Raw genomic sequence first — 14,822 nt, 5'->3', positions numbered from 1 at the left:
AGCTTTGGTTAGCTCTAACAATCCAAGTCTACAAGTCTCTTTAGTTCCGTCGAACTGAACGGAAATGGAAGCGATCTATTTTAAGTTTTTCTTCATCTTTGTTTGCCCACAGGAAACGTGAACCGGAAACAGTGTTTTGGAAAAAGTTTTTTTTAATATATATTTTTATTTAACTTACCAACTGTGATTGATTACGCCTGTTTATCTTTTATTTAATTTTGTATTATGAAATATCTTAGAAAATATAGAAAAAACATATGTCTCTCGTTTGTTACTTGACGTGGTTTTGCCCTGTGTTCTCATTGGCCGGTAACCAGGAAGTTTTTGGGATGATTTCGGGGGCGCGAAAACATTTGCAGTTTTCGAGAAGACGTTTGTTTTGGTTTGTGACGACCTTTCAGTAGTCATGTGTGAGAAGATTAAGAAGGTATTTTTCTGTTTCGGGAGCATATCCCGCTGACTGCTTTTGCTGCCCCGTGTTTATATGTTCCTGCTTGTTGTGGCATCCTCAGGTGAACAGCTGGCTCGGCGCCGTGTTTGGTGAGCAGGTTGTGCCACAGTTTGAAGTCAACACACGGACAGTGGACATCCTGTACCAGCTCGCCCAGTCCAGCGAAGCCCGCTGCAGTGACACAGCCCTCCTTATAGAGGACCTCAAACAGAAAGCTGCAGAGTACCAGGCTGAGGGTGAGTAATTTACAGGCAGTTATACAAAGTTCATTTAATCTAGGGAGGGGAGATAAATATGCTGTGGGTTTAAGACAGCATCCAAGTGCACTTGCACTAATTTTAAAGGCATTTAGCAGGTCACAGTGTAATAGAAGGACAGTTAAAGTTCAGGGATATCAGTCTGTCCGAGCAGGAGGCAGAAACTGCTGATAGGGTAGATGCAGGTCATTCACAGGCAGCAGAGAGTGTGCGACTTCTCCAGGATGGTACATCACTACGGTTTGCTGTATCTTCCATCGTGGTCTCAAAACAGTGGTGACACAAGGAGAGCTGGACAGGGTTGAAGGGCATCGACCGAGCAGTGAGATCAGTATCGGCCCCTTTGTGTGAGGAGGGACAAAAGGAGTGCTGCCAGAGCCCTGCAAAATTACCTCCAGTGGGCTAATCATGTGCATGTTTTGTTACCAAACCTAAACACACAAACTGTGACGGTGGCATTAAGGTCCTTTAGTGGGACCTGTGCTCACAACCGAACACCATGCAGATTAACTGGCATTCGCCTGAGAACACCAGAACTGGCAGGTCCTCCCACCAGCGTCCCGTTTTCCTCACAGATGATGTTGCAGGCAATGAAACGTTCACCATGGTTACTCCAAACTCTTTCAGGACTGACTTTTGCACATGGCTATTATGTGATGGATGAGAAATTAAAAATTCAAAGTGCCTACAACCTTTACACTGTAACGTGTGGTGTATTATAAAGTGTGTTTACATTATACTTGGAATACAGAAACACATTTGTCTAGACTTAAACTAGTGAACAGATACTGATAGTGAAGTAATAAACAGTATACAATGATTTCTACATTAAAACCATTTAACTGTTCATCTTAGTTTTCTCTTTGTATGTTTGCCTGATGCCTCATCTGTTTTACTTTTGCACTGTGGTACTCTTCCTCTGATGCATATCGGCCAAAAGTATTTAAAAAAAAATCCAAGTTGTTACAAATAATATTAATAAGCCTTTATTTATAATGATTTACTTTTCTCTGTGCTGTTTATGTGAGACATTAACTACCACCTTAAAGTTTTCAGTGTTTTCTCCACTCAGGTGCTCATCTCCAGGATGTTCTTCTACAAAGTGTTGGCCTGTCCTCTGCCAGTTTGTCAAAGCCAGTTGCTGACTGCTTATCTGCTTTAGTAGACAATGCTATGGTGCTTGGAGTGAGAGACACTTCACTGGGCAGGTCTGTTTTGTTTTTTTTCTTCAATGAAGTTGGCCAGGTTAAAAAAACAGGGTGAGATAAACTGGCTCGTGTCTCGTCATCTTGTGTGCAGCTTTATGCCAGCCGTAAACAACCTCACTAGTGAACTTCTGGAAGCGGAGAAGTCAAATAGAAGACTTGAGAGAGAGCTCCGGGCCCTCAGAAAGAGACTCGGGGCAACTCTGGTGCTCCGGGGAAGTTTGCAAGAGTAGGTAACTCACCTGTTCTTATATGGATGATATGTAGCATATTTTGTAATACTGGCAATCTTAATTTTCAGGGATATCAACAAAACTGTCAAAGCTCAGGCAGTGGAGAGCGCTAAAGCTGAGGAGAAGCTGCTCAAAATGGATTTTGTGACAGCAAAGGCGAACGAGCTCAGTAACAGACGGGAGCGGTGGGAGGTATGTTGTTTGTGTTTCATTAGGTATACCTTGTTAGTGCAGGGTTGGACCCCTTTTTTCTCATGAGACCAGGCTTTTTTTTCATATCATTTTTCATATCTTTTTTTAGAAATCCAATTTTTTCTTAGCCCAGGCAAATTGTCGCCTCAGTTTCCTGATCTTAGCTGACAGGAGTGGCACCCAGTGTAGTCTTCTTCTGCTGTAGCTCATCTGCTGCAAGCTTAGTTGTATTATATTCAGAGAGGTTCTTCTGAATACCTTGGTTGTAATGGGTGGTTATTTGAGTTACTTCCTGTCAGCTCAATGCAGTCTGGTCCTTCCCGTCTGGCATCAATGAGGCGTTTTCAGCCAGAAGCTAGAATAATACAGTACTCCTGTCTGCACCTCCAACCATCAACCATGTTCAAAGTCACTTTAATCCCATTTCTTGCTCATTCTGATGCTGTGTTTGAACTTCAGCAGATGGTCTTGATGCTCTGAGTTGTGATTGGCTACTTGTACTTGCATTACCAGTACTCCAGTAGGCAGACTGAATAATGTGTATATTGCAGTGATATCTGAGGCAGTTTGAAAAAGAAAGAAGAGCTAATGATAATAATGCCTGTAACATTTTTGCAGAACTCATCAAGATATTTAAAAGTGCTCTGTGTTTCTTTGTGTTGACTCAATTAATTGGAGGTTTGCTTTGGATGAGAAACTATAACAAAATGTACAAATAAGTTTTTGCCCTGCAGCTTTAGAGGTACAGTTACCCTCCAGTTACAGTAAAAATATCCATCATCAGAAGCCAAAAAGATCAATTTTATGTATATAAAACTCTAAGAATGGTCATAGTAAAGGAGAAAAGATGCAGAAGAAAAAGTATTTTTTAAAAACGTTTGGGATGGTATGAAGTGTTGACGACACTACCACAAAAAAGAGATAGTTTTCAAAAAATATAAGAAAAGGTGTAGAAAAATGCACTGTTTTCCTCATTGGGATGACCAGTTTTCCAGTTTTTTTGTTATGCATCAGTGTTTGATCTCCCAGATATAATGTGTGCACCACGTTACAGTTTAGAGAACAGAGATGTTTCTGCAGAACAGGTCCAAGAGTTCCTGTTAATGTCAGGAGGGAGCAGATATTCTAAAGAGCACTGATTTTATTCTGCTCTTTCTGTCCTGCAGGCTCAGCTTGTATCCAGGAACATGGACAAGTCTATCACCCACCAGGCTCTTGTGCAGCTGTCAGAGGTATTTCAGCTTTTCCACATGCGCCCCCATTCATTGCCATGGAAATGAAAATGTAATACCGTCTGCTTAGAGGGTCTGAAAGTGTCATCTTATTTTTCTCTCTACAGGAAGTCACCGAGCTGAAAAAAGAAATAATCCCCTTAAAGAAGAAACTGGAGCCCTACATGGACCTGAGCCCGGTATGTTTGTTTTCACTCTGTTACTGACTTTTAAATACTCCACGACCAAACCCCTTAATCTGTTTTTATCCTTTTGGATAATGTTTTTTGTGCACAAATGACTTTATTAAAACCAACCTGAAGGAAAGGGTTGAACCGTGTTCAGACGTGTGGAAACAAACTTCCTGAATTTGGGTTTCTGAATTTTGTTTTTCCTCCTCTAAACAGAGCCCGTCTCTGGCTCAAGTGAAGATAGAAGAGGCAAAAAGAGAGCTGGTAAGCATCCTAAAAACTCGCTCAATAATGGATGAGATGTGGTGGCTGATTTATTGAATTTGATCCTATTTCTTTTTTTTGTTTTCAGGCTGCACTTGATTCCCAGCTTGAGATGAATGTGGATTTTAAATGAAGATTTGTCTAATGTTACTGTATTATTTACTGTGTTTGTTAAATAATAAAAGTCACTTAAATTTCTTTGCTTTGACACCCACCTTCTGGCTTCTTTTTATGCAACCCAACAGATCTGTGCAGAGACAAGTCTCCTTGTGCTCTAAAAGTAAGAGCTGCTTAGAGGCACTTTTTTCAAAACTTCCAGCTTTAAAGTCTTGTCAATATTATTCTTTATATTTCTCTTTATTTCACAGTTACCTATTAGAGTATTTATTAGAGAACAAAAACATTTGGCTTCATCTGTTTTCTGTTCCTCCACCTCTTCCTGTTTGTTACAGACATCATTAACACTAATCAAGAGCGTTGTCTTTATTTTCTGTTCACTGCAGTCTAATTGAGGGGTTGTTTCCCCTCCGAAGAAGTACTAACAACATGTCGTGAGAGTCTGATCTTTCTCCCCAAATACAGAGACGGTAGATGGCATTAAATGAATAGCTTTGTTGTGATGGCAACATATTTTAAAAAACAGGATTTGGTAACCACGCAAAAGATGTTTGTCTCCCAAACACTTTTAGCAGGAATGTCAAACTCCTCTTGCATCATGGGCTACATACAGCCCACCTTGATCTTTAGTGGGCTGGACCAGAGAAGCTTCTCAAATCTGCCAACACAACTAAATTGTAAGAAGTAAATGTGTGAAAATAACAGGAAAGGTTGTGGTATTTCACTGCCCAAAAAAGTGAAACTTTATATTATTTCATTATTTTTCTATTGCTTATTTACTTTGGTGTAGTATAAATGGCCATGGTGGAGGTCTTTATCTGTAGAAGAAGCTGTAAAACATGTAAATATACAGTTAAAAATCCAAAGATTTCCTTGAAATTTTCCAAAGCTGCCCAGTGGGGTCAGATTTGAGCTTTTTTTCAGCCAATTCTGGGTCCCAGGTCTATGTTTGACACCCCTGATTTATAGTCTGTGTTATTACTGATGGGTCTCCTGTGGTGAATGTTGACATAGTTGTCTTGAACAAAAGAAATTGTAATAAAAAGCATTATTTCTATACTTTTAAAAAAGACTGCATCATCAACACATTTCAGAAGCCTTTCCACTACCTCATTACATGAATTTCTTGTTTACCCATGTGCCACTGTTATTTTACTGACTGGCCTAGATGGCTATGTTACCTCTTAAAAACAAAGTGCAGGAAACCTTTTGTGATAGACAGCAGACTTCCACAGGCTTTGGAAGGATAATGGCACGTAAAAGTGGTTTTGGGGCCACTGCCTGAGCACCCGGAGCCAAAATACGGAGAATGCAACAAACTTGTCCAGTTTATATGCAAAATACCCCCCTTGTGATCCAAACCCACCCTTGCCTCTCTCCCACTTATGTGGAGCTGAGCGTGGAGACCCCAACTGTCTCTGTCAGTTTGACTGTTGTACGTCTGCTGTGCAGTCTGACACGAAGACTGACTGGTTACCATGGAGTGGGTCATGGATGTGGGCTGGGGAGCAGTTTACCCAGTAGGCCCCCAGCTTCACTGAAAGGCGCCATGGTTAGGGTGTCAGATTATGAGAAGAAACTGAATCAAAATGTCACTTAAAACCTCAAAATTTGGCACTTCTAATTCTAAGAGGTTTTCTACTGATTAAACCTTTGCACAATGTCCTATGAGAGTATTTCTATTACTTTTGTGAAGATGTAAGATTAATATGCGAAGAAAGCCGAAATATTCCGCCAAATATAATACACTGGTCTAAAGCTATGATGTGGAAAAATAAAATAAAGCTTAGGAGTTGTAGAGAAAGGCGAAGGAAACGGGCAGAATAAAACAGCAAGTTCCAAAAAGTAAACATGTGCCTCGCGGAGGGGGAGGGAGCCAGTGCGTCATTACCAGCGAGCGTGTCGCCCCTCTTCCCTTTAAAATAGTTTTATGCGCCACGCCCACATTATGATTCCCGCTCAGCTGTTACTGTGGGTCGCCTTCAGTTTCCACATGGATCCATTCACGGATCTGCGGGCTTGAGCGTTTGGGAAGTCGCCGTGGGAGACTCGCCACTCCACGCGTCGCTCGGATCCGTCACCTCGTCTGTCAGTTTTGAACAACTTGTTGCGCAGCTGCTATTCCCAACCTCCTCTGTGGTCCATTGCTGCTGCTGCTGCACACAGCGGCTGATCTTACTCAACCCCAAACGGCCGCTGTTTTTCTCTCTCTCCTGTGCTGCAGGTGAAGACGGATGAAGAAGTGATTTGATCTCAGCTCAGGCGACACAGAGATGAAGCTCGGTATCGCGGCCTCTTTGAGCGCCTTCACCATCTGGCGTGGGTTCTTGTGAAGTCTGGGAAGTCCTACGGTGGGTTTTTTTTTTAAGCGTCCCAGCTTTTAATATGATCAGTGAGACGGGGGATGCGAGTCATGAGCTGGACCCGTTGTCGCGGACTGGACTGGAGCCACAGCCTCCTCTGTCTGACTTTACTCCTGTGGACCAGAAGCATGAGTGGACTGGCTGACTTCTCAGGTAAGATGATGGTGATGTGGGTGGGTGGGGGATTACGGGGTGGTGGTGGTCGTGCAGACAATGAGAACACGAAGTATTTCTGTTACAGCAGGTTGGGTATGAGCCCCACTGTTATATGGTGTGTAATAACAGCTGCCAGTGGGGTTGGGTGGCTGGGGTGTGTGTGGGGGGGGGTGAACCTTCTGTTTGCCATTTTTATGTATGGTGTTATAGATAATGTGGCTGTACTCTTTCTCATTGCTAGTGTTCATGATACAGCAAGAAAGTCTGGATGGTATAATGTAACACATCTTAATTCTCTATTTTGTGTCTTCTTGCTGTATTGGTAAAGCTGACAAAATGACTGCGCAGCATTTCTTCTCATATTCTTGTGTTTTATCTGAACCATCTCCCCAGTGTTGGATTTATAAATGTATTTATCTTTGGATACACTGTGCACAGCTTCAGCTCAACACCTTGGAATCAGTAGTAATGTAATGTATAACCGTACAGCACAGGGCGGTTATGTTTGTTGAATGCCGGTTCGCCGAATATGCCACTTTGAAAAAAAAAAAAAAGACAGTGAGTGAGGCAAGACCACAGTGATTTTTTTTTTTAAAGCAACCTGAGACACCTGCAAGAGCGCCAAAGAGGCCACGCAACCTGCTCCGCAGCTACTGATGCAGTAGATCCAAGAAAAAGAGTGTTTTATTTATGTAGCTAATAAATTACTACAGTTTAGTTTTTTTTAATTCAGTATGATTAGGTGAAATTCTGAATGTAATGTGTAAAATTAGCAAAGTCTCCCTTCTGTGCATGCATACATGTCTTCTGTCTAACAGACTACCTGTCCAGGATCATTACCAGCCACTCTGCCCACGCGTGCGATGGGCAACCTCTGTGGCTCCACTGTCCACGCCACTCCACCATCTCCATCCAGTCTGCCTTCTACGGGAGCAGCGAGATGCAGCTTTGCGGAGTAGCTCCACACCCTCCACTCGGGGCACACAATCACAGCTGCTCAGCTTTCACAGCCCTACAGGTGCATTTTATATGTGGGGTAAAGAGCTGTTTTCACTCTCACTGGGTCAGCTGTTACTTAGTGGCTGCTCGTCACTTTCACGCAGTCTGAAAATCGTCATGTCAACCAGTCGGTGCATAAGCTTGGCTCTTTGCATCTGATTTGGTTGTCCTTCCTTCACTGTGGATGGTGTTTGCTGACTGTCGTCCATGTTTATTGTGCAGAAGCTTTTGTCGGAGTGTCAGAGCCACAGAGACTGCCAGATGCCTGTCAATCACCTGCTATTTGGGAAGGACCCCTGCCCCGGCACTACCAAATACCTCCATGTGGACTACAAGTGTAAACCTAGTGAGTTCATCGGGTCAAATTTTGTTTCAGCACAAGTTTCCTCACACATTCTTAAGCGAATAGCTACACAGCCACACATAAAAATCCTCCCCACACCCAATTTCAGCCGTCAGTTTCCTACCACCATCAGACCCTCCTCCAAGTCGTCTTTACTCCTTTTTTCCCCCCCTCACTCAGCTGAACACAAAAGACATGTGGTGTGTGAAGGAGAAACCATGGTCCTGCGCTGTAAGCCCCCCAGGGCGCTGAACATCTATGCAGCTGTCTACGGGCGAAGGCTGGGTCACACCGACACCTGCCCCTCACACCTGACAAGACCACCCCCGTTTGGTGAGTTTCTAGCAGACGATTCCAGCAATGAAAGGTCTCAAGATGCACGAATAAGTTAAAGAGGACACAGTTTGTTTTACATTTAGAGTACAGCACTGTGAAAGTTTAAAAAGGGCGACATATTGCTTCTCAATAGAATTAAATAATTCATTGTATAATCTTGTGAAACTTCTGTGTGTGAGACCGTGATAAGGTGGCAGTTTGTGGAGGGATACTTATTTAATTGCTGCTGTTCCCAGACCTGGTTAAGCAGAAGAAAATGTTCTGATGTTATCATAAACAAATATCTATTCACATTTGTCTTGACATTTCCCATAGCATGAAAAAGCAGGTGCAGATAATAACATGAATAATGGAATAATACATTTACTCATTGGAGTGTGTCCCAGCCATTGTTATCATTTCGTTCTGGGAACATTTCCTGGTGTGACATTCAAACTGTACGTGACTGATTTCACATTGTACAATGACAGGATACAGTTAGGTCTCTGGATGCTTTTGATTTTATTCAAATTTAACCACAACTATGTTAGTCCTGTGTCACATTGGTGACCTGTCCAGGGTGCACCCCGCCTCTTGCCCTACAATAGCTGAGATAGGCTCAAGCCCCTCCCACGACCCTGATATGGATAAGCGGAAGCCAATAGATGGATTAACTACAGTTAATCCATGTTTCTTATTCAGTAACTCTTTTTGCAATTGACTCTTTCCCTGCAGAGTGTCTGAACCATGAGGCCGTACACTTGGTCTCCAAGTCCTGCTACAGCAAACAGAAGTGTGCTGTTCCCGTCAGCAACCAGACCTTTAGGGACCCATGCTTTCCAGGAACCAGGAAGTACCTCAGTGTGATCTATTCTTGTGGTAGGACCCTCTCTGTTTCCTCATTCACCTTAATTGCAATCCCTGTGATGAATTGAACATAGCTGTTTTAAAGTAGGAGCACGTACACAAAGGAAGGTTTTTGTTTTGGCCTCGTTCATTACGCGGTAGCTCCATCGGTGAACATTTCTAACTTCCTACTCTGGATTCTTATCAGCTGATCCCAGCCATCAGCTGTTCTTATCCCATCACACCCAAGAGCGCAATAGCAGGGGAAGATTGGACTGTGAGCAACTGATTTGTGAGTTGGAGTTGACATCCTGATAAACTTCCTGTGATTGGCACAAATGCCATCGAGGTCACATTCATGCATCGTAATTTGGAGCCTGGTGTTGAAAGAATTCTTCTGACTGGATGTGTTGGCTCCATATAGAGCAAAACAATGTGTGTTAGCCTTGAAGGGCGCTTATTATTAATACAATAGTAGGGAAAGTATTTTCGATCTGAATGTGTAACTCCATTGTTGGCTCAGTTTGGATGTGAGAAGTAGCTTGTTTAAAACGGTCTACTGAGCCACTGAGTCATTTTGTTCACAGCGATACAAAGACTTCTTCTGTCCTTTTCCCAATAGTACCGCAGAGTTTACTAAGGGTGGCAGACCCCAACATAGTAAGCCTCACCTCATCTCCTAGCGTGGGCACAGAAAAAGGTACAACAGCGTCATGCCGTCCACGCAGTTCCAAGATTTTATTGTGACTTCTTCACATCGTACTTGTAATCTTCACAATCTTCTCCTGCAGATCTGGAGGAGCCCTTTCCTAAAGGCTCAAGAAGGCCTGACAACTCAGGAGCGATGATGAGCAACTCTCTCCTGACATATGCTTACATCAAAGGTATTGACACACATGCGCTCATGAACTAACTCCCAATCCATGCTTTATCGCAACTCCCCCTCTTTGTTTCCTACACAGAGCATCCTGAAATGGCAGCTCTGCTGTTTACCTCCAGCGTGTGCGTTGGTCTCCTGCTCACCCTGCTGGCTGTATCTGTTCGAGTGACCTGCAGGGCACGCTGGGTCAGAGATCACAGACTTGCACCCAAGCCGGGAAGCCCTACTGTTAAGTATCAGGAAGATGACGAGGATGAGGATGACACAGATGAAGAAGAAGATGACCACGAGGGAACGGGAAGATCTTTGCTCTCAGCCACGGAAAGGAAGGCGATATACGGTTGGGAGGAAGTGACTTATGTGAGCGAAGCGGCCGAGCGGGCGGAGAGGATTGAGCGCAGAGAGATGATCATGCAGGAGATCTGGATGAACGCCTATCTGAATGGCAGCTCGTGTTAAATAACTCATGACCTGTGGATGCTACTCAGCATCTGGTGTTTTTTTCCCATCAGGTATACTGATCACCACCGCAAGAAGCTCCTTTTTTAACATTGCAGTTTGTTGTGTTTTGCCATTTTTGCGAACAATATGCGAAGAAAAAGTTTTCAAAAGTTTCCATGATCAACAAAGTTTTATGTCTTTTGTATTTATACAGACTCACCACTAAATATAGCTTTAACATTTCAGGCTGAAACATTATTTATAAAAAAAAAAACAACCCCAGCAAACAAACAAACAAAAAAGCATTCACCAACAACTTTATCAGGTTCACAGGCTAGTACCAGGTTGGTCCCCTTTTTGCATTTAAAACGTCATTAATTCTTCAGCACAGATGCTGACATTTTGATCCATATTTGGTTCATATTGACATGATAGCATCACACAGTCACTACAGATTTGTCAGCTCCATATCTGGAATCTTCGTTCCACGACATCTATTGGACTAATATCCCGTGACTAGGGAGGTCATTTGAGTGCTGTAAACTCACTGTCAAGTTCAAGATCCAGTGTGAGATGACTTGAGCTTTGTGGCACGGCTCGTTAAGCAGCCATGGGAAGATGGGTACACTGTGGTCATACAGGGACGGACATGGTCAGCTACAATATTTGCACCAGCCGTGCCAAGGAAATATTCCTCACATCATTACACCATCACTGTTAATACAATGCATGATGGATTTATACTTTAAAGATGTTTACACCAAATTCTCACCTTCAATCCAAACGTCACAGCTGACCGTGATTTTACAGTCTTTACAGTCCAATTTCGGTGACCCTGTGTGAATTGTAACCTCAGTTTCGTGCTCGTAGCTGACAGGAGCAGCAGTGTGGCCCTCTCCTTCAAAGATGCTTATTTGAGCTACTGTTTCCTATCAGCTGGAAGAAGTCTGGCTATTCATTACTTGCTGTCATGTGAGTGACTGATTAGATATTTGCATCTCTTGAACAGGTGTAGCTAATTAAGCGGCCAGAGGGTGTATTACTGCACTAATTCCTGATCAAGCAGTCTCATAGCGGCTGTGTTTGTGATATAAACCGAAGAACATGTCAGGGAACAGATCCTGTAATCTAAAGAGATCACTAAACTAAGAAATACAAATGCATGTAAAGACCATTTGATGTATTACAAAAACAAGAATCAGGAGGAGGGGGATAACATTCCAAGGAAAAATAACTAATGTTCAAGTGTAAGGTATTCCCTGAGACTAGTGATAATTTTATGACAGATATTTCCTTATCGCCTCCTATTAGATATTCTTTGATTGGATCATCCACTGCGGACTTAATACAAAGCAAGTGACAGCACCTTTGGTGATGAGGTTTATATAATCTTCTAGAGTAAAGCTTTGACCAATCAAAAAAGAAAAAACTTTAAGAGAATTTCAGACTTTTTGGAGGCATTTTGTGAAACTTGATAGAACTCTCTGGATAACTGCTTCGTCTCCGTCAAAAGTTCAAGGGGATGACAACTCAGTCTGAACTCTACACCTTTCTCAGTCCTGCTGGGATGACCTGAACTGTGTGGAAACTTCCTGACTGCGAGCAACTTTCACAGGCGTTTGTTTGTCTCATTACCGAGAAGACAAAGAGAGGAAAGGTGTAGCATCCTTGTCCTTGCACTCCCAGGGATGTAAAACTACTGATATTGATCAATTTTTGTGTTCACGTGATCAAAATATAAAACACAGAATAAACTTTATTTTTTTCGTACAGACTCAATAAAAAACAACATGGTGAAACTGATAAAGGAACACTGGGAGCAAATTTATATTTAAATAAATCAAACACCAGCCTCAGTTTCACATTATGTCAGGATCTGAACTTCAGGACGGTTACAGAGGAGGAGAAACTCCAAGATATAAGAGCACACAGGCTGAATCATTAGTACTATCTGGATGATGTCACATGAGACCAAGAGGAAGCTCATTTTAAGATTTTGAAAAGGCAACTTGTCCAGCTGAATACAAAGCTGTTGAACTCCAGATCACAGAAGTGGCTCCGAGTTGGGTTTGTAGAGTGTTGCTGGTCTTCATCTCGGCCCCCATTTGATATTAGTGAGACCCTGAAACTGTCTTTTGAGGGCCTGCCTGTCTGACCACTCTGAGTCCAGGTAGCGATCATCATCCGCCTCCTCCAGTTTCTAAAAATGTGACAAAGAAAAGATTAGAATGTTTGTTCAAAGCCAAATGTTTATAACATGTGACACATTTCCTCACCTTGAGCTCTTCCTGCCTTCTGTAATAGTGCATCATCATCTGTTTCTGCTGGTCATCGGTGATTACAGGTTCTCTCGCTGGCGCCCCCTGTCCTTTCTAAAGTGAATAGTAAAAGGGTTTAAAAAAACCCCTCAAAAACATATGATGAAGGTCACGGGCCTCAAACATACTTTAGATTGAAATGGCTCTCACCTTTTGGATTTTAACCACTAGCTTTGTCTTTTCATTTCTGCCAATGTAGTCCTGCAGTTTTTTGCCCCTCTGCATCTCTTTGGCAGCCCACCACAGCTGGCATTCGTCGTCTGTGATCACCTGCAGAGACGCCTGAGATGAAGAGAAAAGTAGCAGAAACAGTTGAGAGAGGGCGAAGGCAATTTCATGAGCTTCAAATTAATTTAAAAATAAGACACCTTTTTAAAATAACACCTCCAATGATCATACCATAAATGGAAGATAAAAATTCCTAATTTTATGTGGCCATCAGCCTCCATTTCAGCTGTTTCACCTGTGTTTCTGAAAGGTCTTCCTTGTCCTCTAATTCCATCCTGATTGGGTCGTGAGGAGGCAGCCCCATGGGGTACACGATCATGACCGCCCCCCTTAGCTGATCCAGTGCTTCCTTTATCATTTCCACAGTGACACAAACATTGGCTTGAACTTGTTTCTGCATGATAAAGAGAATGACGTAATTTGTTTGTGACGCCCTTTTTGAACAAAGCAAAAAGTAACGATCAACCGTTAAAGCAAATAACTCACTTTGGAGATGAGCGCCGTTGCAGCCTCCACCGTTCTCATCAGCACCTCTTTCATTTTATCATTAGGCGCTAGTAGAAGGCAAAGGGATGGTTTAAACATGCATTCTTGCAAATAAAAAGGATTGCTTGCAAAATTGTCATCTTTGTAAAGGAAATTTGTGTAGTATTATCTACAGCTGTTACGTGCTATCAGATATCATTTCATATAATTGCACAAAGTCAGGAAACCAGGCTTTAACTACAGAGCTATATTAAATCATGCAAACCCAAACGGATGTTACAGTCTCACCTTGTCCATTCCTCCTCCCAATCTCATCCTTTCTAAACACAGAGCCTCCACTGGGGATGCACTTTTCTCCCCATTCATCCCTCAGGTTTAGCTCCTCAATCTGCTCCTCTGTCAGCCCCTGCATGTTGGGTGGCAGTGAGATGCCATGGTCTGCAAGCTCGGGAATCTCTGAGGGCACACAGAGGAACAAGCAGATCTTTGTCAGAGGCCCACTTACAGGGTTGAATTATGCTATTTGGGGAACTCAGAGACACGAAACTGGTCAAAATAGAGTGCACCAGCACTGATGTTAAGTTTCAACAGTAGTGAGGTGCAGGTTTGAGTCGTGGCAGCACCGAGGGTGTGTTTTCACCTGAACATAGTCTCTCCACTTTGAGCCTTCCGTTGTAAATGGCAGTAATTTGCTGGATCAGAGTTTCCAGAGGGGTGTCCACGGTGGTGTTAAAAAGAAAAAGGCTTTCGTCTCCACGCTTCACGTGAAGTTGCACCATTTCGCTAAGCAACACCTGCTTACCCCACCTTCCTGAAAGATAGGTTTGAAAGAGAAGAAAGTTGGGGCCTGAATGAAACTTGAACACCACCAACCACTTTCCCTCAGTAGGACAACAGTGCGTAACCATAGCGACAGCCGTGCCTGTCGCGGATGCTTCCAGAACACACGTAGCTAACGTTAGCTCTATGGAAGCTAACTGTTATGGCTGCTCACAGTGACACAGTGATACTGTCTGTTGTTATTTTCTCACAGTGACCTACAGCGGTGACACGTACCTATGCAGTAAAACGTGAAGCACTGTGTTCGGTCCCTCCAGTTTAACTTGCGCTCACACTAAACAGCTCACACTGTTTACAACCGGTGGCATTACTTCCCAATTACGATTGGTCAGCCCGGCTGCTTTCTTCGACTGTAATTTGGAGGACACTTCGTGCTATAAAAGCTGTGACACTGCCCCCTAATGGAGCACAGCGGCAACACTGTGCTCCATTTCCACTGTGCAAAGAGAAACCGGCTAGAAGCGCTCACCTTGTTTGCCATGCTCG

The 14,822-nt window shown here is 43.0% G+C and overlaps 3 protein-coding genes across 4 annotated transcripts; 2 read left to right on the top strand and 1 right to left on the bottom strand.

Moving 5' to 3' along the window:
• The first annotated feature begins 317 nt into the window (after positions 1-317).
• On the top strand, positions 318-4,202 carry haus1 (HAUS augmin-like complex, subunit 1). The gene is made up of 9 exons (XM_082549476.1): positions 318-427; positions 513-687; positions 1,781-1,916; positions 2,008-2,142; positions 2,215-2,338; positions 3,505-3,570; positions 3,678-3,749; positions 3,957-4,004; positions 4,093-4,202. The coding sequence occupies exons 1-9, from the start codon at positions 407-409 to the stop codon at positions 4,135-4,137; spliced, it is 822 nt and encodes a 273-aa protein (XP_082405602.1). The 5' UTR covers positions 318-406; the 3' UTR covers positions 4,138-4,202.
• Positions 4,203-5,957: 1,755 nt separating this feature from the next.
• On the top strand, positions 5,958-10,707 carry eva1c (eva-1 homolog C (C. elegans)). Of its 2 annotated transcripts, XM_082549473.1 has the most exons (9): positions 5,958-6,209; positions 6,346-6,637; positions 7,459-7,676; positions 7,862-7,985; positions 8,163-8,315; positions 9,033-9,176; positions 9,766-9,843; positions 9,935-10,027; positions 10,106-10,707. In XM_082549473.1, exons 2-9 carry the CDS (start codon positions 6,526-6,528, stop codon positions 10,480-10,482), a joined length of 1,299 nt encoding a protein of 432 aa, XP_082405599.1. In that variant the 5' UTR covers positions 5,958-6,209; positions 6,346-6,525; the 3' UTR covers positions 10,483-10,707. The 2 variants fall into 2 exon arrangements, with proteins under 2 accessions (XP_082405599.1, XP_082405600.1); XM_082549474.1 differs by having other exon boundaries at positions 5,960-6,637; positions 7,459-7,658.
• A 1,487-nt stretch (positions 10,708-12,194) lies between these two features.
• On the bottom strand, positions 12,195-14,704 carry cfap298 (cilia and flagella associated protein 298). The gene is made up of 8 exons (XM_082549475.1): positions 14,553-14,704; positions 14,137-14,307; positions 13,785-13,952; positions 13,497-13,564; positions 13,246-13,404; positions 12,933-13,064; positions 12,741-12,836; positions 12,195-12,664 (listed from the first exon to the last, which is right to left on the bottom strand). Exons 2-8 carry the CDS (start codon positions 14,273-14,275, stop codon positions 12,554-12,556), a joined length of 873 nt encoding a protein of 290 aa, XP_082405601.1. The 5' UTR covers positions 14,276-14,307; positions 14,553-14,704; the 3' UTR covers positions 12,195-12,553.
• Positions 14,705-14,822: the final 118 nt, after the last annotated feature.

The sequence above is a fragment of the Aulonocara stuartgranti genome (assembly GCF_965226115.1).
Source record: "Aulonocara stuartgranti genome assembly, chromosome: 10".
Lineage (NCBI taxonomy): Eukaryota > Metazoa > Chordata > Actinopteri > Cichliformes > Cichlidae > Aulonocara > Aulonocara stuartgranti.
The sequence above is the reverse complement of the archived record's forward strand: the minus strand, read 5'-3'. Positions and strand labels throughout refer to the sequence as shown.

Excerpts from the sequence above, each read along its gene's own strand:
- haus1 (XM_082549476.1), top strand. The coding sequence starts at position 407 with ATGTGTGAGAAGATTAAGAAG. Across the intron at positions 688-1,780 it reads TGCAGAGTACCAGGCTGAGG|GTGCTCATCTCCAGGATGTT; the intron begins GTGAGTAATTTA and ends TTCTCCACTCAG. Across the intron at positions 2,339-3,504 it reads ACAGACGGGAGCGGTGGGAG|GCTCAGCTTGTATCCAGGAA; the intron begins GTATGTTGTTTG and ends TCTGTCCTGCAG.
- eva1c (XM_082549473.1), top strand. The coding sequence starts at position 6,526 with ATGCGAGTCATGAGCTGGACCCGTTGTCGCGGACTGGACTGGAGCCAC. Across the intron at positions 7,677-7,861 it reads AGGTGCATTTTATATGTGGG|AAGCTTTTGTCGGAGTGTCA; the intron begins GTAAAGAGCTGT and ends TTTATTGTGCAG. Across the intron at positions 8,316-9,032 it reads GACAAGACCACCCCCGTTTG|AGTGTCTGAACCATGAGGCC; the intron begins GTGAGTTTCTAG and ends CTTTCCCTGCAG.
- cfap298 (XM_082549475.1), bottom strand. The coding sequence starts at position 14,275 with ATGGTGCAACTTCACGTGAAGCGTGGAGACGAAAGCCTTTTTCTTTTT. Across the intron at positions 13,953-14,136 it reads AGTGGAGAGACTATGTTCAG|AGATTCCCGAGCTTGCAGAC; the intron begins GTGAAAACACAC and ends GTGTGCCCTCAG. Across the intron at positions 12,837-12,932 it reads TAGTGGTTAAAATCCAAAAG|AAAGGACAGGGGGCGCCAGC; the intron begins GTGAGAGCCATT and ends TATTCACTTTAG.